General features: G+C 39.6%; 1 protein-coding gene across 1 annotated transcript; it reads left to right on the forward strand.

Annotated features, from left to right (window-relative positions):
• Nucleotides 1–1,897: 1,897 nt before the first annotated feature.
• LOC307122963 (adhesion G protein-coupled receptor E3-like) lies at nucleotides 1,898–23,628 on the forward strand. The gene is made up of 11 exons (XM_079811311.1): nucleotides 1,898–1,969; nucleotides 2,078–2,324; nucleotides 3,240–3,359; nucleotides 3,501–3,682; nucleotides 3,792–3,950; nucleotides 21,884–22,090; nucleotides 22,168–22,400; nucleotides 22,491–22,557; nucleotides 22,637–22,728; nucleotides 22,806–22,968; nucleotides 23,109–23,628. Exons 3-11 carry the CDS (start codon nucleotides 3,254–3,256, stop codon nucleotides 23,193–23,195), a joined length of 1,296 nt encoding a protein of 431 aa, XP_079667437.1. The 5' UTR covers nucleotides 1,898–1,969; nucleotides 2,078–2,324; nucleotides 3,240–3,253; the 3' UTR covers nucleotides 23,196–23,628.
• The last annotated feature ends 646 nt before the right edge of the window (nucleotides 23,629–24,274 follow it).

A 24,274-nucleotide genomic window follows, 5' to 3' on the forward strand; every position in this document is an offset into this window, starting at 1 on the left:
CGTTTGGTGTGAACGCAGCATTAAGCCTAGTTCAGACTGCCCGATTTTAGCCCCGATTTTGACTCGCCAACAGGTTTTGCAAAATCGCAGACAAATGCCTGAAATCATACAATGTGAAAAAAAACAGGTCTCCAATTGGAAATGTTCTAGTGACCGATCACATCTACATTTTTCAGTTGGCCAAATTGAATTTCTGTGAATTGATCCAATTTATTTCACAGAAATTCAATCTGGCCAACTAAAAAATTTAGATGTGATCAGTCACTAGAAAATTTTCAATTGGAGACCTGATTTTTTTTTACAGTGTAGGCAAATCGGTGCTTGTGCACGCGAGTGACAATCACACAGTGTGAATGATCAAAGACGCCATCAGAGAGAATTGCAGATGAGTCGTCGACGCCCGTGAGATATTTGGCATGCTAAATATCTGGACCTGTCTGCGATTCAAACTTCTGCTGTGTGAAATGAGTTCTGACTGAAAAATACATTGGCAATGACGACAGCCAATGAGAGAGCAAGATACAGGGCAGCGGGAGGTTCAGGGAGGAGTTAAAGACCAGAATATTAATATTTTAATAGATATATGTACAGTTATATCAAACAGAAACAAAGCACAAACATTTGCTTGATCAGCCGCAACAGTAGCACATTGCAATATTATTTATTTAACGTTACCTCAAACTCTCTTTGCAGAACACAATCCTTGCTCCCTGTGTCTCCCCAACCATTTCCTCCACCATAATCTTTTTTATTTTTCTCCTTTTGCTGCAAATCGGCGCACAGACCATTTGGACCGCAAGTTTTTTCACTGCAGTCTATATTTTTAATGACAATTCCAGTCTAACGCGAGAACGCTGGTCTGACGCACGTGTGATCTCACGTTGTTTCTTTCACACTTCTCGCGTGTGTTTTGTTGTGAAACGTAAGTTGCGGACGGGACAGAGCTGTCGGCGATTATTCCTCCTGTACAGCCATGCAGTGTGAAACCCCCTGTCACCGATCCATCGGTCAGTGTGATCACAGCAGTGACTGAATGCTGGCCCAGATAGTCATGCAGTTTGAAAAGAGCAGTGATCCGACAAGTTTGAAAATCGTGCAGTCTGAACAAGGCATAAGTTGAAATCAACTGAAAATACAATAAATCTCTGAAGATCTGAGTGCACAGAACTGCAAAAAGTGCACAGACCGAAAATGTTTTATTGTTAGTTGAGTCATTGGTATTCATCAGTCTTTATTTTTTTTCAGTTGTTACTAACATCAGCACCACCGCTACAACAGTCACACCACAGACGACCTCAGCTGGTAATGTAGTCTGATGTTTCCTCTGATGGGTTGTGTTTGGGCTGAATGTTTGTGGCTCAGTTGAATTGAACAGGGGTGTGAGTATGTTTCTGTCTGTAGATAAGATAAAAGTCTTAAATGTGCATTTGCAGATCATTGCAAACATTTTCATGAACGTCTGTGCACAATCTGTTATTTATGGCTGTAGTTATTTAGTGAAAAAATGTTTGCACAGCTTCCATGTGGTTCCGCAGACAACACATAGGCCTAATGAATATCATGGTATGATTGTTCACAAATTTTGTAACATATTAGTCACCTTTAGATTTTAGTTTCATGTTTTAACACATTGAATTTCATAAATAATTTTTGGTCATGCCAAATTGCATATTTTTCATTTGTTTTTCTAGTTTATTGTCTTCATGCTGATTTCTGTCATTGCAGGTATAACACAGCAGGAAGGATGCATCGTACGTTATATGATATTTGAAATATAATTGTGGAATTTCTATATATTCTTGATGGTTCCATGGACAAATTCAATTTATTTGCTATTAATATTGCGAAAGATTTGTTTTGTTTACTGTATAACGCTCAATTGTGATTTCAGAGTCATACATTTGGAGGATGTTTTCAAAATATTCTTGAGCAGATCGAGAGCATTACAGCTCAAGAGCTTCCTGTGGATGTAAGTCTTCAAGAGTCAGTTATATAATGATTGAGATCACAGTTCTGTCTTATTGGCTCTCTTGACATTTACATGTACAGTAACTGTATTTATCTGATCATTTACTAGACTGTGACCAACATTTTGACTCTGGCCTTCAATGCTTCAGAGAAGGTTTTTGAGTCATCATCATCATCATCATCATCATCATCATCATCATCATCATCATCATCATCATCATCATCATCATCAGTCAGCCCAGCTGAACTCATCTATTATGGAAACCGTTTGTTAAAAGCCAGTGAGAAACTCATTTCTACATTGGTGAAGCCAACAAACACGAGTGACAATGTCAGTTTTACTCTTGCCGCTGTAGGTGAGTGAAGAAACTGTTATTATTGATGATGAAACTGAGATTATATTAGATACTATCCAGATTGACTTTATTTCTTTCATTCATCTACGGAAGCTCTTATTGTGAATTTACAGAGAATTAAATATTGATGTTTTATTGATAATAATAATAATAATAATAGTTTGTCTTGAGGTGACCATTATGGTGATATGAAGTATTTATTTTAGTTGGGCAGTTTGAATAGAATTTCTGCATTTATTAGACTCACTCAGACATCAATAATCAGCATATGAATCTCAACAATGCTGACGTGCTAAATGCCACAATGCATTCTGGGAGCCATAGACTAGTTTTGTAAAATGCACCCAGAATGCATTGCGGCATGAAGCATGTCACCGTTATTGAGATTAAATCGCTGATTCTTTAAAACTTGTTGGTGCACATTCCAGATTAAACCACTGGACAATCACATTATTATTTACAATCAATACTGTGAAAGTAATAACATGCTATTTAAACAAAGTATAGATGATTTTAAAGATAATTAGTGAATTAAGCATTACACTGATCACAATAATGGTGAAACATTTTTAACGTAACATATTCCAAACAAAATTTGACATCTGCCCAATATTGGAGCTTGACGACAAACAAACGTTGGCTTTGGATGTCAACCTGACATTTTCAACCAAAATCTAACGTCTGACCAATGCTGGAGTCTACATCCTTTGCCTGCTGGCAATAATCAATTACAGTGTTTAATTATTGTTTAACATTTTGGGTCAATCTACATCAGAGATGAAAATCCAACAATAGTGAAGTTGTTTAATTAGTTTCTCTTTTGTGCAAATTGAAGGATTAAATTGGACTTTCAGAAGAAAAAATTATTGCAAATGATTTAATATGGCACATAACTGCTTGTTTGTTTTTAATCAGAGGGTCAAGTCTTCATGGTTGGACCAAATGTCACCTTAGATAAAATCCCTCGACTTGACACGAGAAATTCTTCTGTGGACATTGATCTCATTGGGATCGCCAAGAACAACATTGAAACAAGTATGTGAAATGTTATAGTTTAATTAAATTAACAAAAATTTAGAAAGATTTGTCACAAAAAAAATAAAAAAAGAAGTCCCAAAAAAGTGGTTTATTATTTTAATATATTATTGCATGTAAGCTTCTGTTTCTGTCACACAGGATCAGCTGCTGTGGCTTTCATGAGTTATAACACAATGGAGAATCTACTGAAGCCCGACTTCTTCAACACATCAAATGACACGATTAAAACCATGATGTCCACTGTGATCTCAGCTACTCTTCCCAAAACCACTAACACTAAACTCACCAAACCAGTCAACTTCACCCTCAAACACATCAGAGTGAGAGACTGAAATGTGCTTTAGTCCAACCTGAGAACTGATGAACATCTGAAAACATCTAATATTCAGTGTTGTAATATTTTCTGCATGTTCTTTCTTCTTTTTGCAGGAGTTCGACCCCAGCGGTTCTCTGTCCTGTGTGTACTGGAATATCAGCGAGTGGATTGTAGATGGTTGTTCTGTTTTAGAGACCAACAGCAGCTTCACTGTGTGTTCCTGTGTTCATCTGTCCACATTCGCTCTCATCATGCAAACCAGCCCATCAGAGGTATAAGAACATGTCAGGCATGTGAGATTTATAAAGTGGATACATTTAAAGAATTTACTTGTTAGTGTGCTTTGGTATGCTGTTATAGACTGCAGTTAGCTCTGTAAACACATTTCGAAACAAGTTTAAGACAAGTTTGAGGATCCATGTGCAGCTTTATTGGCAATCTAGAATCATGATCCACACTACAGGCAATTGGTCAAAAAACTGTAGATATTTCAGACAATAAACACCGGGACAGAAATCCAAGACAACAGGTAGAAGATAAAAACTAAGACACAGAAAACCAGGATACAAAAGCTCACAATTGCAGTGGAACATTAATTATACAAGACTTTGCAAAGAATGAAAGAAAACACAGGGCTTAAATAGACCAGGTTAGCAAATATAATCTGACACAGCTGAATGTGATCACACATAATGAGTCCGGGCAATGGATTATGGGAAATTAAATTTGTGATGAGATGGTACAGGAGCCAAGAGGAGTGCCCATAATAACCACCAGAGGGCACTCCTCTTTGCTGGGGGAGTGCCCCCCCCCCCCCCCCCCCCCAAATACACTGATTTAAAATTTGTAAGACACCTTTTCTTTACAAAGCCAGTATGCGGGGAGGCGTGAACGAACCATGAATAATGCTGGGTATCACACCTGAGAGAACAAAAGAACTGCATAATGAGCTGCAAAATGAATGAGCTTCAGGTATGTGACTGAGAGGGAGCAACAGAACAAAGGAAATATATTTTGTTGTAGTTTATTTAGATTGTAGTCAACAAAGACCTATTATATTTTAAATTATCAAAATATTTGACTACATTGCAAAAAAATGCTCTTCTTATTTAGTATTTTTTTCTTGTTTGCAGTCCAAATATTTAAAATTCTTAAATCAAGATTCATTTACAAAATGAAGAGAGTTTTTGCTTAAAACAAGCTAAATAATTTGCCACAACAATTTATGATTTATTAAACCAATTTATTAAAACACAACAATTAATGAGATTAAAACCATGTTTTTACTCCAAACTTACTTTATATCACAAGTCAAATGTTTTAAATAACCTTCTGTGATCTCATTTGTCTTCGGGTCAAATGCTATGTCAAATAGCATTGCATTATAAATATAACCTTTAATGAAAACCCAGGGGCGTAAATTTCATCTTATAGTTGGGGGGGACAATAAACATGAAATTTCTCAAGAGCAATTTTTGAAGGGGACACAAAAAAATACAGCCAAAATTGTACTTGTAAGGATATGTATACCACAAAAAAAAAAAAACATTTTGTACCTACTTATTTGGCTTTTTGGTGTACTGAAAAATTATCTAATGTCCGTTTTTTCTTTACTCTGTAATTTTATCTGAACAGCAACAACACAAAGCGATAGTTGTTTAAATACATTTATGCATTTTGGCAAACGCTTTTATCCAAAGCGACTTACATTGCAATCAAGGTACACAATTAAGGTTCACCACGCAGTCATATTATAATTATAAAATTATCTTGCGTCCTCCACATAGTATTTTATACTATGATATTCAGATTCATATTGAGCAAAACCCTACACAGATCTGACAGAACGGCCGTGCGCATATACTTTCGGTTTAGAATTAGCGCCACTTTTTAGAATTTGGGGGCGGGTTGCTTGAATTTTGGGTTCATTAGCCTATTATTCGTAATGAAAAACACAGCAACAAAACTACAATGACACACTCCCTTAAATAGGCGCTTTTACATTTCGCTTTGAAACCAAATCTTCGATCATCTTGTCTGTCAGCTGTTTGCCCGTTCGGCTCGTGCTGTATTGAGCAGACACGTTCAGTTTTTAATTGTTGTGTCTGTTCTCTAACTGAACTAAATTATTTTATTACTATAAAAATTAAAACGACGGTGGGCAAGTGATGTTAACAGTGTTTTGCCTAATCTGTATTAAAGAGAATATAATCACTTCATCTGATGTTTAAAGTGAATAAAATAGCCTTAAAGGCTTACTGGAGTTTCACAACGGCTGTCTGAAGAGCTTTGTTCTCTCCCCAAACTTGTGGTAGTTTTTTACGGTCTATGGGAAACGCTAGGTTAGTTGAGGTGCGCGGTGGATCAAACCACTGTGGGGCAAGGGGGGAGGGGGGACTCAAAATGTTTCTAAACTTAAAATGCATTTTTTTGTCCCGTTTGCGTTTGTATTGTTTTACTACATACACATTTATTTTAAGTATATATTGTTATATTATTTACAATACGCAGCATGGTTTTTAGGGGGGGGGACAGCCCTCAGATTGGGGGGGTCCGGTCCCCCCCGTCCCCCCGCGATTTACGCCCCTGTGAAAACCCCCAACATGGTATAAAGAACACAGATAAACCATATATTGTCAAGATTGTGTGTTTATTGTCTTCAAACGTGTCTATCTGCATGTTATAGCGATCTCAGGAAGCTTTGTTTATGTCAGGGAGAATGTCACATGGTATATATCATCTTCAGCTATGCCATATATGGACTACATGTGCACAGAGCGTCCTCTGGCTGCCAGTATGAACTGAAAACACAACACATCAGAGTATCCAGCACTCATAAAGATTCTTGCATCTTGGATCTGACATCTGCAATTGAATAAATAACACTCCTCTGTATAGAAATTTGACACAGACATATGAGAATCTATCAATATTTCTCCTCATCTGCACACTTTTGATCTAAAAACTCTGATGGATGTTGTTTGTAGTGAGTCTTCATGACAAGTATAGAGGAGTTTTTTTTATGAATGAGATTAGCTGACGCTCATATTACAATCAAAAGGTACGGACGCCGGTTTTCATATTCATAACCCCTGAGACATATTAACAAGTTACGGTCACTATATGACTTTGACAATAAAACAGAGGTCAAAAATGGAAGCTTGAGTCTTAGATCTTTTTAATGATGTATAGTTTGTCAAGGTAATTAATTACATCTGACAGTATTTTGTGCTAATTTAAACAAAGAAAACTTCAGTGCATCATCGCGCAGGTTTTTGCGTTTAATATTCACAGATGCTAACAGAATAAACCTAGCCTACCTTAGCCTCTGTGTACTACCTTACACGGAATCCGTTGATGTGTTTATTTGAGTTGATGTGTGGGTGTCGACTCTGGATCACCTTAGTATTTGAATCTCAAAAGAACGAGCGCTGTGTGGGTGTGGTCGCATTAGCGTATAATGAGATGCTTGGGAACGACTGACATCTCTGTTTTCAAACAGATTACATAAACACAGAATATTTGTTTTTGATTTGGTTTACATTATTTAAAACCTGACATGTCAATGTTTCTTTAGACATATGTCTCATGTTTGTGTGATAAGTTTTCACTTAAGCTAGAGTTCATTTTCTAAAGACTATCAGATTAGACATCATTGAGAGAGAGGCTGCAGATCGCGCCTCATGTTTGTTTTCTTTCTTTTGCAAAAAGCCCAACATTTTGTTTTTATTGTGACTGTACACAAAAAAATAGAAACTTAACAGATTATAATGATGTATAACACTAGCCTGAATGATAAAAAAATGACAGTTATTTGAGTCTCTTTGGCACTGATAAGAAAAAAAGTGAATCATTACTGCCGACTCGAGGGGGTTAAAGGGCATATTGCAGGTAAAAAAAAAATCCAAATGAATATATAACATTGAATGGAAATACCATATGAAAAGGTAATGCAGCATTTAAAATGTTTTAAAAGGACATAAGAGCACAAATTTAGTAGATAAAGTGGCCATTTCATTGGCCGTTTGTAAAAAGCACTTTTTTTGTCAACATTATGTCACAAGTCGTAATCGCCGGGCGCTGCGTTGGCTCAGTGCAGAATAGGTTGGTATTCAGTACGAGTCTGTGTATTTTCGGTAGTTTTTCTATTCCAATTTATCATTGTCATGGTAAATTATTGTGTTATTCTGGGTTTAGTCATTCTTTTCCGATCAGTTTCACCAAAGACGAACTACTGGACATTAGGAAACACACACCAGACAACATTTCTACAGTTTTTGACTGTTCAGACGTTTTGTTTGATTTTCTCGTCGGAGCCACGGCTGTGTTTTTCAAACACACGGCCAGATGCAAATGGGGGAAGCGAGCCGGCGCACTGGTTAAACTCCGTGCGCGTGGCCTCCGCTCTGCACCCCCTAGTATTCATCTTGTGAATCTCGGATCCCTTCCTAACAAAACAGACAAACTTCTTCTTCTCACCCGTGTTAACAAGGATTTTTCAAACTCTGCTGCACTGTGCTTCACTGAAACCTGGCTGAGTGAAGCCATACCAGACAACGCACTATATCTGCCGGGCTTCCAGCTGTTCTGAGTGGATCGCATCGGAACTAACAGGGAAAACGAGAGGTGGTGGATTGTGTTTCTACATTAACAAAGTTGGTGTTCAGATGTAACAACGCTGAAGAAGATGTGTTCTCCTAATCTAGAGGCGCACTTCATAAACTGTAAACCTTTCTACTCGCCGCGGGAGTTTTGTTTACATTCCTCCAGACGCGTGTGTGAGCGCAGCGCTACAACAGCTGGCTGAACAAATATCTGAAACTGAACAAAGGTATCCAGACTCCCTTTTAATCATTCTTGGGGATTTTAACAGATCAAATCTCTCCTGTGAACTGCCAAAATACAGACAGCAAGTTACATGTCCCACCAGAGACAGTAATATACTGGACCACTGTTACACCACAATAAAGAATGCATATCACTCCATCCCACAGACAGCTTTGGGGCTCTCTGATCACTGCGTGGTTCATCTTATACAGAAACTGAAATCAGCTAAACCTGTAATAAGGACTGTAAAAAGATGGACTATTGAAGCAGAACATCCTCTACAAGCCTGATTTGATTGGACTGTTTGTGAAGCTGCTACCACTGATCTGGATGAGCTCACAGATACTGTAACATCATACATCAGTTTCTGTGAGGATACATGCATTCCTACCAGGACATTCTTATCATTCACTAATGGTAAACCATGGTTTACTGGGAAACTCAAACAGCTCCATCATGCCAAAGAGGATGCTTACAGAAGTGGGGATAAAGTATTGTATAACCAGGCCAGAAACAGACTGACAAAGGAGATCAGAGTTGCTAAAAGAAGCTACTCTGAAAAGCTGAGAAACCAGTTTTCAGCAAACGACCCGGCTTCAGTCTGGACAGGCTTGAGGAACATTACCAACTACAAGTCACCATCCCCCCCGTTCTGTAGAGAATCAACAACTGGCTGAGGATCTGAATGCATTCTACTGCAGGTTTGAAAAGCCCAGTCTCACACCACACACCCGCTTTGATCTGCATTTCACAGTTCCCCCATCACATCCTGCACCCCCTCTCCCCCCCTACCATCCAAATGGAGCTTAAGGTCTGAGTGGAGGATGTGAGCCGAGTCTTCAAAAAACAGAAGACTAGGAAAGCTTCAGGCCCAGACGGCATCTCATCTGCCTGTTTGAAAGCCTGCACTGACCAACTGGCCCCAGTCTTCACGCAGATCTTCAACAGATCATTGGAGCAGTGTGAAGTTGCCTGTTGCTTCAAACGCTCCACTATCATTCATGTCCCCAAAAAAACCAAAATCACTGGACTTAATGACTACAGACCTGTCGCTCTCAGGTCTGTGTTCATGAAGTCGTTTGAAAGACTGGTTCTGGCCCACCTGAAGGACATCACTGGACCCTTGCTGGATCCTCTTCAATTTGCCTACAGAGCAAACAGGTCTGTGGATGATGCAGTCAACATGGGACTGCATTATATCCTGCAACATCTCGACAGACCTGGGACTTATGCAAGGATCTTATTTGTGGACTTCAGTTCGGCCTTCAATATCATCATGTCTGATCTTCTCTCAGCTAAACTGACCCAGCTCTCCATGTCATCCTCAATCTGTCAGTGGATCTCCAGCTTCCTGACAGACCGGCAGCAGCTTGTGAGACTGGGGAAACTCACATTGAGGACTCTCACTACCAGCACTGGCACCCCCCCAGGGGTGTTCTCTCCCCACTGCTCTTCTCGCTGTACACCAATGACTGCACTTCTAAAGACCCCTCTGTGAAGCCCCTGAAATTTGCAGACGACACCACTGTCATCGGCCTCATCCAAGATGGTGATGAGTCTGCTTACAGACTGGAGGTTGAACAGCTGGCTGTCTGGTGCAGTTATAACAACCTTACATTTACATTTATGCATTTAGCAGACGCTTTTATCCAAAGCGACTTACAACTTGGGGGTACAGTAAGCGATTGGTCGTGAAGAGTCGAGTGAACGCAACAAGTGCCTGAAATACTTAGTCCGTGTACATTTCTCAGTGTAGCACAGTTTAGAGTAGGGAGGGAAAGAGGAAAGGAAAGTGTTTTTTTTTTTAAGAGGTTAAGTGCTCAAGGAAGAGATGAGTTTTTAGTTGACTTTTGAATGTTGTCAACGAATCAGCATTTCGGATGGCGGTGGGCAGATCGTTCCACCAGCTGGGAACGTTGAATGAAAATGTTCTGGAAAGGGATTTTTAATGCTATTTTCATATTTTTATTCTTAGAATTTGTATTACTATGTTCTTGTTGTGTTTATATTGTATATGTGCACTGGAAGCTTCAGCACCAAGAAAAAATCATTGTGTGTGCAAGCACACTTGGCAATAAAGCTCTTTCTGATTCTTTCTGAATTCTGCATGGTGGTGTTTTGTGCAGGTGAAGAGACGGGACTTCACTTCTGCATCTGCCTCGAAACACGCGGTGGTGTATATAGTGCTTTAGACCGGAGGATTATCTTCCCAGCGATATAATGGAGTCAAACATTGTTATACTCATGTAAGGCCGGCTACACACTGGCTGAGTGGCGTGAGCATGGTGTTTTCTATGTCTTTACACACCAGAGGCGTGTCTGACATGGCGCTGCTGCTGCTGCTAGGTGATGTACAGGGAGGGCTATACTTCATGTTAAACATAAATATATAGCCTACTGATACAGCAAAGACAACGTCGGCAGTATTGATGGCAAAATAGGCTACAGAATATTTTGTTCTGTATTGACAGGTGCAATATTTGAAAATCGAGATTTTTTTTTTCTTAATTAGGCTAATTATTTCTGTATTTATGTCAAAACCTAGAGACTTTCAAACATCAATGTCATTAATTAATATGTATTCGTGTCAAAATGACAAACAGCTTTTCCTATTCTATTTTACCTGAACGCTTCCAACACGCATGCAAAAATATGCGTTGAAAAATATATTGAAAAATATGCGTCGGTTCTATTTCTAGCATGTGCTTAAAGCGCGGCTTGAGAAAAAAGTATACAAAGTATGTACATTAATACAAATGAATCCATTCTCACACTTTTTCCGAAAAAAAGTTTCGAACTATGTGCTGGTAATGTAAATATTTTATTCATGCCATGTATGTACATTCAAGTTCACTCAAATAAATACTCATAACGTCATATACATCCTCACACTATCGGTGAATCGGCACAAAATAAACCCATATTACAGAATTAATGAATAAAGGATAAACCATAGGGATAAACTTAATAACACTATAGTGTCCGTGGTTCTTTTGCCTGACACATGATAACAATCAGTACAGTATTGTAATCTGATCACAGTGTTCTTATCGTTAGCTAGCATATATATAAATAACATATATATATATAATATATATATATATATATATACACAAAGTTCAGTCATGAAACTCTATTAATTGCCGATTGGTTCTTTCAGTTCTACGACACCAACAAACCAGAGGTACTTCCTCATCTACGTGGCTTTACTTTATACCATATCCTAGCAGCTATCCGCATGCTGCGCAATTATGAGAACTCCGATAATATATTTACTCCTATTACGATCTACAATCTACTTACTCTGGAGGTTGATGAGATATTATCCTTGGTAGACCAAGCTTTCGATCCAGACCCTGATTCTGATATAGAGAACCCAAACTATCCTGTCATTGGAACGATCCAGGCAGCTCCTCACAGCTCCATACGCCGGAGCGCTCATCTGGCGCAACGTCAGGCTTCTATCAACGACTGGCCAGTACATAAGATTCTGGAATACCTCTTCAATCGTAACATCACGCCAAAAACTGGTTTATCCCACCAAGAACCTTTCGCTCTCTTCCTCTCTGTTCCCGAAGCCACTCCAAGCCAGCTTCTTCCTCCTCCATCAAGCCCTGCACTGGCCAAAGCTAAGGCCAAGCGCAAAAATACAAATCCGCCAGCTGCTTCCTCCAGCAAAAAAGCGCAGCGACCTCTCGGATGACAACGATCCAGTTCTTTCAGAGTATCAACTCTGGAAAATAACGGCCCTTCTCCTTCGACATCCAGCGCTCTTCCAACAGATCATCATACGGTCGACGTAACACCGTGCATCAATCTAACTCCACGGCACACCCTCGCTTCAGCGCTGCCAGCTCCACCAAATGGGTCTCCGTTCATTTCTCCAGCAGCAGCAATCCCTCACAACCTGAGAAACCAGATCATTGCAGGTAAGGATATCAATCTCGTGAAAATCCTGCTTTTCTCTACTAATGCAATCGATAAATGCATTGTTGATTGTGGAGACATTTTTGTCGTCCTTAAAGATCGCGACCCAAGACTGTCCAAAAGTTTATCTCTAGCCGAATTCAACATAGTTTTTGGTGTTTACAGAGACACTTTATGCAAAGTTTTCCCCGATAGAACCTTTACCTTTATGCATTTGGCAGACGCTTTTATCCAAAGCGACTTGCAGTGCCCTTATTACAGGGACAATCCCCCTGGAGCAACATGGAGTAAAGTGCCTTGCTCTAGGACACACTGGTGGTGACCACTGGGATTGAACCAGCAACCTTCTGCATATCAGTTCCATGGTTTAACCCACTGGACCACCAACTCCACCAAGAGCTCAAGAGCTCAAGAGCTCAAGAGCTCAAGAGCTCAAGAGCTCAAGAGCTCAAGAGCTCAAGAGCTCAAGAGCTCAAGAGCTCAAGAGCTCAAGAGCTCAAGAGCTCAAGAGCTCAAGAGCTGAATTAGCCACTTACCACACCATCATTTCCGACCTCGCGCTCAATTATGGCGGCTCACTCTTCTACGAATACCATAAGTCTTTCTCAGCAAAAGCAGCTTTGTATATCTCCCGTTTCAACCAAAAACTCGATTGGTCAGTTATAGACCTTGAACTGATCAGCCGGCACTTCACCGGCCACAGGGCGATTTTCGTGCTCCGCTTGCGGTTCCTCTCACACCGAAAGCTCATGCCTCAGAACCGCATACCTTCAAACCCAGCGAAGTTCCATCAACTCTGCAAAAACACCTTCTGGGACAAAAAACACTTTTTTCTCTAAACAGGTGAACGATACTTTTAATTCTGCTGTTCCTCTATGTATTAACTTTAACGAATCAGTGTGCCCTTACACCAAATGTAGATTTCTTCACTGCTGTTCTTTGTGTGGCGACAGTCATCTTAGAAATGTTTGTCCCCGCAGGTTCAAGAACCCGCAACATTTCAAAAGATGAATAAATATCCTTCTACTCCCATCAATGTGAAAGAACTGACAAAAAAATTATCTTCTCATGCAAATCGCTGTTGGGTTAATTTCCTCATTACAGGTCTAACCCAAGGTTTCCTAGCTGGGCTCAGTCTAATTCCTTCCTCCATACACGTTTGCAAAAATTTACTGTCAGCCACAAATCAACCCGAAATCGTTGATAATCTAATTAAAAAAGAGCTAGATAAAGGATATCTAACAGGTCCTTTTAGTAAATCTCCATTTCCTACCTTCCACATTAATCCTATAGGTATTGCTACTAGGAAATATTCAGGAAAGAAAAGATTAATTATCGATCTCTCTTCTCCCCACAATTCTTCTACACCTAGTATTAACAGCTTAATTCCGGAGGATATATTCTCTCTTTTGTACGCTACCATAGATCACGCCATTCAATTAATCAAAACAGCAGGTGAAGGCGCATGGTTAAGCAAAGCAGACATAACAGACGCATTTAAAATCTTGCCAATACATCATTCTCAATGGCACCTTTTCGGTGTCAGATGGAGATCTAAAATGTACTTTGCAGTGCGTTTAACTTTCGGCTGCCGCAGTAGCCCTAAGATTTTCAATTGTCTCTTGGAAGCTTTATGCTGGATTCTGCTTAACAAATGTAAACTCCCTTTCGTTTTACATTTATTAGACGATTTTCTCGTGGTCGATTTTTCCCAACTCTCCCGCTGAGCGCTCTCTATCTAAACTCAAGAGAATTTTTTCCAAATTAAAAATTCCCTTTTCAAAAGAAAAAATAATCGGTCCATCTACTCGTCTCGAAATTTTTAGGCATCATATTGGATAGCAAAACAATGCAAGCATCCTTCCCAGAAGAAAAGCTCAAACGCATTCGCCAAATTATCTCAGAATTCCAAACTGTTCGGTCTCTTTCGAAACGAGATACACAGTAAAATCCCCAGTGTTAAATTAACACTGCTCAGAGCACATATGGTCCCACTCTACAGAGTGTTAAAGTAACACTGAATCAGTGTTAAAGTTAATGAGATAATTAAGAGATTAATTAAGTGATGATTGACCATTAGTGGTGAACACCTGATGATAATGAGCAGAATCACTGAAGAAAAGAGAAAAAAGAAAAACACAAAAACTACGACTGACTATAAAAAAGAAATGAAATCTCTGAGGATCTCAGCAGAGGAGAATTAAACAACTCCACAATCAGCATTACCAGCTTCACACATTAATAACCAGAGTGACTTTATTTCTGTCAGACGTCTACAGAATCTTTTATTGAGAATTAACAGATTTTTTGTTTGATTTTGTTTAGAAAATTGTTAGTTCTTAATGTGACCATCATGGTGATCAGTGTTTTCTTTAGTTGGGCAGTTTGATGACTTTTTAATGTTCGTGTTTCTCTGGCTGCTGTAACAGAGTTTGTTATGGCAAGAAAAGCAAGAGAAACACAATCAGATGCTGTCGGCTGCTCGATGATGAAAATATGATCATTGTGTAGTATTAAATTAATCGATTTTATGACTGAGTATGAGCAATATACTATTAACTTTTTTTATTGTGATTCTAGAAAAGATCCAGCAGGGTTTTAATCAGAAGAGCTGAATTCGTTTTGAAATAGATTGTAAACTAATCACTTCTAACTCCTGCGAGTTTAACTCACACACAGACATCAAGAATAAGCCTATGAATCTCAACAATGGTGACATGCTTCATGCCACAATGCATTCTGGGAGCCATAGATGAGTTTTGTGTGACGTACCCAGAATTAATTGCGGCATGAACTATGTCACCATTGTTGAGATTCATAGGCTGATTCTTGATGTCTATGTGTGAGTAAAACTCGCAGGAGTTAGCAATGCTTATTATGTGATGTGGTATTAAACTGGAGTACAAAATTGATGTACACATTTTTTGATAACCATTTAGTTTATGTGAAGAAAACACTGCTGGATCTTCTGCTGTAGAGTCACATGGCTACTATAATCAATGACTCTCAGGAGAACAGCAAATAAGGCACTATATGATGATAACAACTGTACCATAAACAACAAGCCAACATCAATTTTCTCTTGCTGTTCTCAACGTAACAAACAGTTACAGCAGTCAGAGAGAAAAAATGCTGACAAGTCAAGGGTCAAGACCCCAACTAAAGCAACACTAATCACCATAATGGTGACAAACAACTTTTATTTTCAATAAAACATCAACATCTAAACCTCAATAAGAGCTTCTGTAGACGTCTGACAGAAATAAAGTCAGTCTGGTTAGTAATGTGTGAAGCTGGCAATGCTGTTTGTGGAGTTGTTTAATCCTCCTCTGCTGAGATCCTCAGAGATTTAATGTCTTTTTTATAGTCATTCGTAGTTCTTGTGTTTTTCTTTTTTCTCTTTTCTTCAGTGATTCTGCTCATTATCATCAGGTGTTCATCATTAATGGTCAATCATCACTTAATTAATCTCTTAATTATCTCATTAACTTTAACACTGCTTCAGTGTTACTTTAACACTCTGTAGAGTGGGACCATATGTGCTCTGAGCAGTGTTAATTTAACACTGGGGATTTTACTGTGTATGCTGTCTTTATTAGGTCACTTTAATTTCGCTATGCGAATTATTCCTCACGGCCGTGCTTTCATATCCAGACTCTTAGATTTGTCAAAAACAGTTGACAATCTACACGATCTAATCACGTTAGACAAAGGATGTCTTTCCGAATTACGTTTCTGGACCCACCTACTAAATAAATGGAACAGAATATCTTTCTTTTACAACGACACTTTTGAAACTTCCAGCTCCCTCCAATTTTTTTACAGATGCCACTCCATCCACAGGTTTCGGGGGGATGTTCGGGAACAAGTGGTTCGCGCTGGCCGTCTGAGATCATTAACCTTATATCAGATATTAAATCTACCGCGCTATTCGAAATCTACCCCATTATCATATCATGTCTACTCTGGGGAAACGACTGGTCTAGGAAAAAGATAACCGTTCTGTGTGATAACCAAGCTGCAGTAGAAATAATCAAAAAAAGCCATTCCTATTCCTTTTATAAATCGTTTAATCAGACGCCTTATCTGGATTAGTATCACAAAGAATGTCATTCTTAAAGCCACATTTATTCCAGGTTTTTACAATAACAAAGCTGACGCTCTTTCCCGTTTTAAATTCCTGGAATTTCGCTCCCTCTGCCCAGACGCCCTTCCTTTCAGCGCTCCATGCCCTCCTTTTTGCCTAACGATTCGATATTGAATAGCCTCGCCTCATATCTGGCGGAAGCAAAATAACTCATGAGAAAGGGAATGGCTAAATTCCCGCCTTCGCATTCTCCCCTTTTCCAATAAATTTCAAAGTGCTAGCCGCTTTCATGGTCTACTGTGTTAATTCCCGCAAATTACAACCCCCTTCCATCAAAGCTACACTGGCAGGCATTCAGTTCCATCTTCATTGCATGGACCCAAACGCACCAAGCCTCTTCAAACATCCCGCTATTCATCTGCTATTGAACGGTATCGTGAAGACTTCTCCTGCAACCAAAGACAAACGGTTACCCATTACTCTACCTCTTTTGCACAAATTGCTTCTCTGTCTAAAAAAGGGTGTTTTCGATCTTTATACCAACACACTCCTAGAGGCAGTTTTTCTTGCAGCCTTTTATGGGTTTTTAAGGTGCGGGGAATTCACATGCAAATCCTTATAATTTAATCCTGATATAGATCTTACTATAGCCGATCTCACCTTCTTCAAAAAACATTTTTCTTTACTCTTAAAGCACTCAAAAACCAATAAATCCAATAAAGGGTCGCATATTTTATTATCCAGAATTAATTCTGTTTTGCCCTTTTTCTTCCATGTCACGATATCTGCAATCCCGGAGAAACGCCGTCCCCCAAGACCAGCTGTTCTCACAGCAGACGGCAAACCTATGACCAGCGCCTGGTTCTCCGCTAAACGGAAACAGCTATGCCATCTTTGCGGATTAAACGGCGAAGTATACACCCCTCACTCTTTCAGAATCGGCGCAGAAACGACAGCCGCTCCAAGAGTGCCATCCGCTACCTTTAAAGAGATGGGGCGCTGGAAATCGTCAGCAAACGAACATTAGCATATTTACATTAGACCTAATTCCAAAGACATCTTGGAAGGTCAAATGCAAATGAGCATTTAATAAAGAAAAAAAGAAAAAAAAAATTCAGGTGGCGTGGGTTGGGCTCCAGTAATTCCTTACTTAAAAAAAAAACACAAAAAAAAAAAACACTACATCTATGCAATAGGTAAGAGGCACACTTACAGATAAGTCCATTAGTGTTAAGCCATTGGGCAAAGCAGGCCTAGGCACACATAGATAGCCATACACACGCTTATAGCTCTAAGGAGCAGCAGCAGTACACATATTTTGGCGTACAGATCTGCTGGGTGGGGGGTTTTAGGCCATGGTAATTCGGCCGCCTCCTTTATGCAGCATGGACCAGTAGGTCCACTGCTTTGAGGGGGTTACATCATTCATTCTGTAGCAGCCTTCCTTGTTGTTATCTTGACTAAATTAAACATTATGTATTTGCTCAGCAGCAGCAGCAGAAGCAGCAGCAGCAGCAGCAGCGTAGCAGATCTTGTCCGCCAAAATCAAACCACATTCCATGCTCTATGCTAATAAAATGCTGGTTGAATCTATTTCACTCCGAGAGTTGTCATGATTGAAATATATATACATATATATATATATATCTCGTCGCTGTCCGATTAAAACCACGTATGTCCATTTTGCCGATTTTGAGATTTTTCGACGGATTGAATGTCCAGGTTCATTTACGTATACAGTATGCTTCACATATCTAAATGGCCAATGAAAAGTTGTGAAATCATGTCATCTGATATTCACGTATATCCATTTGGTGTCAAAGCTGTCAATCACGCCGCGTATCTCCCGCCCTGTGGAAGCATCTCGCCGGTCTCGTGAAGTTGCATCTTCATTTTCACTTTTCTTTTCTGCAATACATTGCCAAATAAACATAGCCTGGTGAGACAATGACTTTCCTTCATCGAGGTAAACGTTTCCCCCCTGACGCCAGACGTACGTCGTCTAGGAGTGACAAAATTACGGTAGGACTGTACAAACAAAGTATCTGTCTAGCATTACCATGTCAGTGTATTGATTCATTGTCCCTTCATAGTTTGCAAGAGACATTTAATACATTTATAATTAATATTAAATAAACTAAGCGTATTTAATAAACTAAGACGTAGGCTATTTAATAAACTGAGCGTATTCCTCTGTCAATATGAAACGCGACTTGGCCATTCTAATTAATGATCGGAAGAACGTGTATCGACCACCGTTACTGTAAAATATGCAAGTATGTCCATTTAAACTCAATTTTGGTCAAATGTGGATTATATCATTACACTGGCAAGAATATGGTTACATGTAAAGATGCCGTATCAAGTATGACAACGCTACATTCAACTGCTTTTGAAATACGGTGTTTTTTTCACTTCCTGAAAAGTAACCGTTTTGGACATACGTGAGCGACGATGTCCAATATATATATATATATATATATATATATATATATATATATATATATATATATATATATATATATATATAATATATATATATATATATATATAAGCTGTTCTCTTACCGAGACCCCTGCCGCTGTTCTCCTCACACAACAACTCAATTTGTCTCCTCTGATCGTTGTTCTATCTAATCCTGGCCTGTCCCTAATTGTGTGTCATAATTGTATGACTGTGGTCTGCCATATGAGTATTAATAAACATTTATAATTTCCTCAGCGTCCGAACTGTCATTGCGATCCATTGTTTTCCTATCGCTGAAATTCACCGCACTGCCTCTCGTTACATCACGTCCGGTTTTGGCATTTTTAGATGCAGAAGTAAAATTTTCTCACAAAAATGACTCCAAAAGCCGTAATAGCATATTTATAAGTATATTTTATAGAAAATCTAGTTCCTACATTATTTTTCTATACATTGACTCACTGGAGTCTCTAACCTGCAATATGCCCTTTAATGAGCGTATTCGAGACAGTTCTCAAAGAGTCACAGAAATCCAGGAGGGATGTGGAGCAGAGGTAGATCCATGGGCGGGATGGAGGGCCAGGTCCGTGGAGTGGAAACTGAACTGGAGACTTGAGTCGGGCTAGTGTGCCAATGTGGAACTGGCAGGGCAAGTGACCAGGGCGAAGCAGGCAGAGCAGATGGCCAGGACGGAGCTAACGGGACTGAAGACCAACTGGGTGGAGCTGAAGACCACCAAGGCATAGCTGAGGACCACCACGGTGAAGAAAAAGAACACAAGGGAAGAACTAGAACAGAGTACAGAGAGGTAAACAGGCAGAGAGTTCCATCATGGCCTTTGTGACCATCTCATGGCAAAGACAAAGTTCATAAACACCTGTGGTGTTGTCTGGTGGTCATGTCTGGGCAGTGCTCCAGGTTGTACGTGGTCATGTCTGGGCAGACATTTGGAGACAACCTCCGGGGTTGTGTCAGGGAAAATAGAAAGTTCATGGATGACCTCTGTGGTCATGTCAGGGCAGAGAGGAAACTTCTGGCAAAACTGGATCAGGTGCTGCCGCCACTGGAGAACCTGGTGAAGTGTACGCGGCCCAAACACAGAATGGTCATCGCAGTAACAGGTACATTTACATTTACATTTACATTTAGTCATTTAGCAGACGCTTTTATCCAAAGCGACTTACAAATGGGGGCAATAGAAGCAGCTAGAGCAGTCGAAGGGCAACAATATCAGCAATATGTAAGTGCTGTAACAAGTCTCAGTTAGTCTAGCACAGAAGTATACCAAATTTTTTTTTTTTTTTTTTTTTTTTTTTTTTTTTAAATAAATTAGACAGACAGACAATGAATAGAATGATAAGTGCTATTCTCGATCGGTCAGGTGTTGCTGGAAAAGATGTGTCTTGAGACGTTTTTTGAAAATGGCTACAGACTCGGCCGCACGAATTGAGATAGGCAGGTCATTCCACCAGGTGGGAACGGTCCAGGAAAAGGTCCGTGACAGGGATTTCATGCCTCTCTGGTATGGCACCACAAGGCGTCGTTCACTGGCAGAACGCAAGTTCCTGGAGGGTGTGTAAGTCTGAACGAGCGAGTTTAGGTATATTGGTGCAGAGCCAGTGGATGTTTTGAAGGCGAGCACCAGTGCCTTGAATTTAATGCGAGCGGCTATTGGTAGCCAGTGCAGACTGATGAGGAGAGGCGTGACGTGTGCTCTCTTCGGCTCACCAAAGACCAACCTCGCCGCTGCATTCTGGATCAGTTGCAAGGGTTTGGTAGTGCATGCCGGAAGGCCCGCAAGAAGAGCATTACAGTAGTCCAGTCTGGAGAGAACGAGAGCTTGGACCAGTAGTTGTGTGGCATGATCTGATAGGAAGGGTCTAACCTTCCTAATGTTGAATAGTGCAAATCTGCAGGACCGGGTTGTTGCAGTGATGTGGTCAGTGAATTTTAGCTGATCATCAATCACCACCCCAAGGTTCCTGGCTGTCCTGGACGGAGTTATGGTTGATGAACCTAGCTGAATGGAGAGATTGGGGTGAAGTGCTGGGTTGGCTGAGACCACAAGCAGTTCTGTCTTTGCAAGGTTGAGTTGCAGGTGATGTTCCTTCATCCAGGCTGAAATGTCTGTTAGGTACAATTGATGGTGGGAGAACCTCTGAGACCCCCTGACTTGATACCACCACGAGACGCCAGCTGCTCACACCAACATCAGCGGTGTGTCCGCCAAACTGGAAGACAGTCTTAAAAACCTAGGGACTGCTTTTGTATCTTCATGTTTGCTGGGCATTCTGGTGTGGTGTCCATGCCGTGAAGAGGCTCTGGTGTGGCGGCCATGTTGTGAAGAGGCTCTGATTTGGTGGCCATGTCGTGAAGACATGGACACCAGGATCCAAGGGCTCAGAATTGCAGTGTTACATTGAACATACAAGAGTTAACATTGAATAACAGAAAGCACAGGGTTTATATAGGCCGGGTTAACAAGGTTAATGAGACACAGCTGAATCTAATCACACATAATGAGTCTGGTCAATGGGTTTTGGGAAATGAAGTTTGTGATAAGAGGAGTGTCCTCTGGTGGAAATAAAGGGCATACAAGTTTTGTGCAATTTTGTTATTTGTTTTATACTATTGATTTAGTCTCACTCCTTCATTTCTGTGTTCATTCATTTCTTTAAATGCTCTGTTTTATGGTCTTTTACATTCATTTGGTTGGTCAATTTTGACTGCGAACGGCCATTAAATATGTCCAAAAAGCTTATAAAGTTACAATGTACAATCTTTTGAAGGTTTGCTGGTTACATCGAATCAAGGAACCAATGATTCAATTATAAAGTTTGATGATTAAAATGGCTGTTTTCTAGAATTTCTCACATTCTTGTTTTGATGTTTTCTCAGAGCGACTTAGAGCTGGACCTGTTGAATTTGGTGTGTGTGATCGTGGGGCTGGTGTTCTTCAGTTTGGCCCTGTTGACCTTTGTCCTTTGTCAGTGGAGTCCTGGAGTGAATAATGTGGCTCGAATCAACCTCTGCGTGAGTCTGCTGTTGGCTCACCTTCTCTTCCTGCTCACACAACAGTTCCTGAGCCTCATACGCCCTCAGAAGGTGAGAATGATGAAGGAGCCCTACAGCTCAGCACAGCCTCACTGAGAATCATCATAACCGTCTCTCATGCTCTCCAGGTGTTGTGTGACGTGATATCAGGTGTGCTGCACTTCCTCTTTCTCTCCGGCTTTGTGTGGATGTTCATTGAAGCTGTGCTGCTCTTCATCTGTGTGAAGAACCTATCACAGATCAGCTCCAAACAGAGCAAGGTGCTTAGCAGTGGATTCCTGTGTGTGATTGGATATATGGTTGCTCTGGTTGTGGTGGGCGTGTCTGCTGCGGTGGATCCTAAAGGATACGGCAGTGAAGAGTGAGTTTAGTTAGTTTGAGTGCATCAGTGATCAACAACTTCATTCATGTTTGTTCATTGATATTTTTGTCTGTATCTTCCTCTAAACAGCTGCTGGATTAAAAAGGATAACGGTTTTATCTGGAGTTTTCTGGGACCTGTTTGTGTCATACTAGCAGTAAGCAAATTTCTCATCATGAGTTTGTATTAAAAGGAAAACAGTGATTAATGATGAATTGCTTTTCTCTATTATGCAGTTAAACACGATTCTCTTCATCTGCATCATCATCAATCTGAACTTGACTTTGAAAAATCTGAACGCTGAAGTTTCACAGATGAAACGAACCAAGTAACAAACATTATGATTTGAACACACACACACACACACACACACACACACACCATTAATTCCATATTTCTCTGCAGGATTATGGCGTTTAAAACACTGGCTCAGTTTGTGGTTCTTGGTTGCCCCTGGATTCTGGGTTTCTTCACTAAAGACAATAAGGAGCTGGAGATCCTCTTCCTGATCTTGAACTCCCAGCAGGGAACCTTCATCTTCCTGATCTATTGTTTCCTCAATGATCAGGTCAGGCATCATTCACCTGCTTTTTTTTAGTGCATTTTTCATTTCTCATGTTCTGAAATTATTCAGAAATGTTCTTTATGCAATACAACTTTAATTGATTTTGACATGTCCTGATTTTTTCTCACCTCATTCTTGTCCAGGTCAGGCAGCAGTACAGGAAGTTCTTCAGATGTCTTTGCTGTGGACTCAAATCGAACACCATCAACTGTGTCCGCAAGAAACACTGAGGACTACAGCATCCATATTCAGGAAAAGAAGTTCCATTATTGTTATATGACAGTCTCAGCTACACATATAACCAGTTAACATGAATCTATGTATTTACATTTACAACTGTCAGCACTCTTATGTGAATCTATACATTTACAGCTGTCAGCACTCTTATGTGAATCTATACATTTACAGCTGTCAGCACTCTTATGTGAATCTATACATTTACAGCTGCCAGTACTCTTTTGTGAATCTATACATTTACAGCTGTCAGTACTCTTATGTGAATCTATACATTTTTTAAGTGCAACATTTCTTTGGTGGAGGAACTGCCAAGATTTTTAGAGCCTTGTATACTGGTTTACACTTTCAATTAGCTCAAAAATTAATAAGATGAAGTAATTGTTTTTCAGTTTAAAGTGTTTTATTAAAGCAGAGTGATAAACATTTCATACTTGTTTTCTTTTAAACAGTCCATTTAACACTCATAACTCAAAATATCACAATCCAAAAGAAGATCCAGTAAAAACACAGTGTCCCACATAATTTGGGAATCAACAAATTCAGTATCATAATTCACAACATCAATTGCCTGTAATAAAACAGAAACATGTCCCATATTATTTTGTATAAGAAATTATCCACAATATCAGCAGTTTGAATCTTTTATTTTAAATAATATATATTTATATATTATATATTAACCTCTTAACAAGCGCCCCATTTTTGTGGAATTTTTTGAAAACGATATACCCAAATGAAAATGTCTGCAGCTCTTAAACCCTATGGTCTATATTCATAAACCTGGTCTTATTTTAAACTAGACACTTGAAATATTGCTACCCAAGAGTCATAATAACTCAAAGTAATATGGGAACAGAGTAATATACATGTACATATACATGTAAGTGACTCACGTTTTTTGTTTTTTGTATTCACTTAGGGAAAAAAATATTATAATTTAATGTTAAGAGCCTGAAAATAACTTAAATATAAAAATGAATGTCTAATCATGTCATGATTCAAATATGAGGATGATTCTCTCAGTAATGTGGCTTCTGTGAGCTTTTATGTCAAGAAAAGTCTAGGCGTCATT

This window comes from Gobio gobio (genome assembly GCF_949357685.1).
Source record: "Gobio gobio genome assembly, chromosome: 3".
Taxonomy (NCBI): Eukaryota; Metazoa; Chordata; class Actinopteri; order Cypriniformes; family Gobionidae; genus Gobio; species Gobio gobio.

Excerpts from the sequence above, each read along its gene's own strand:
- LOC307122963 (XM_079811311.1), top strand. The coding sequence starts at position 3,254 with ATGGTTGGACCAAATGTCACCTTAGATAAAATCCCTCGACTTGACACG. Across the intron at positions 3,360-3,500 it reads CAAGAACAACATTGAAACAA|GATCAGCTGCTGTGGCTTTC; the intron begins GTATGTGAAATG and ends TCTGTCACACAG. Across the intron at positions 3,951-21,883 it reads TGCAAACCAGCCCATCAGAG|AGCGACTTAGAGCTGGACCT; the intron begins GTATAAGAACAT and ends ATGTTTTCTCAG.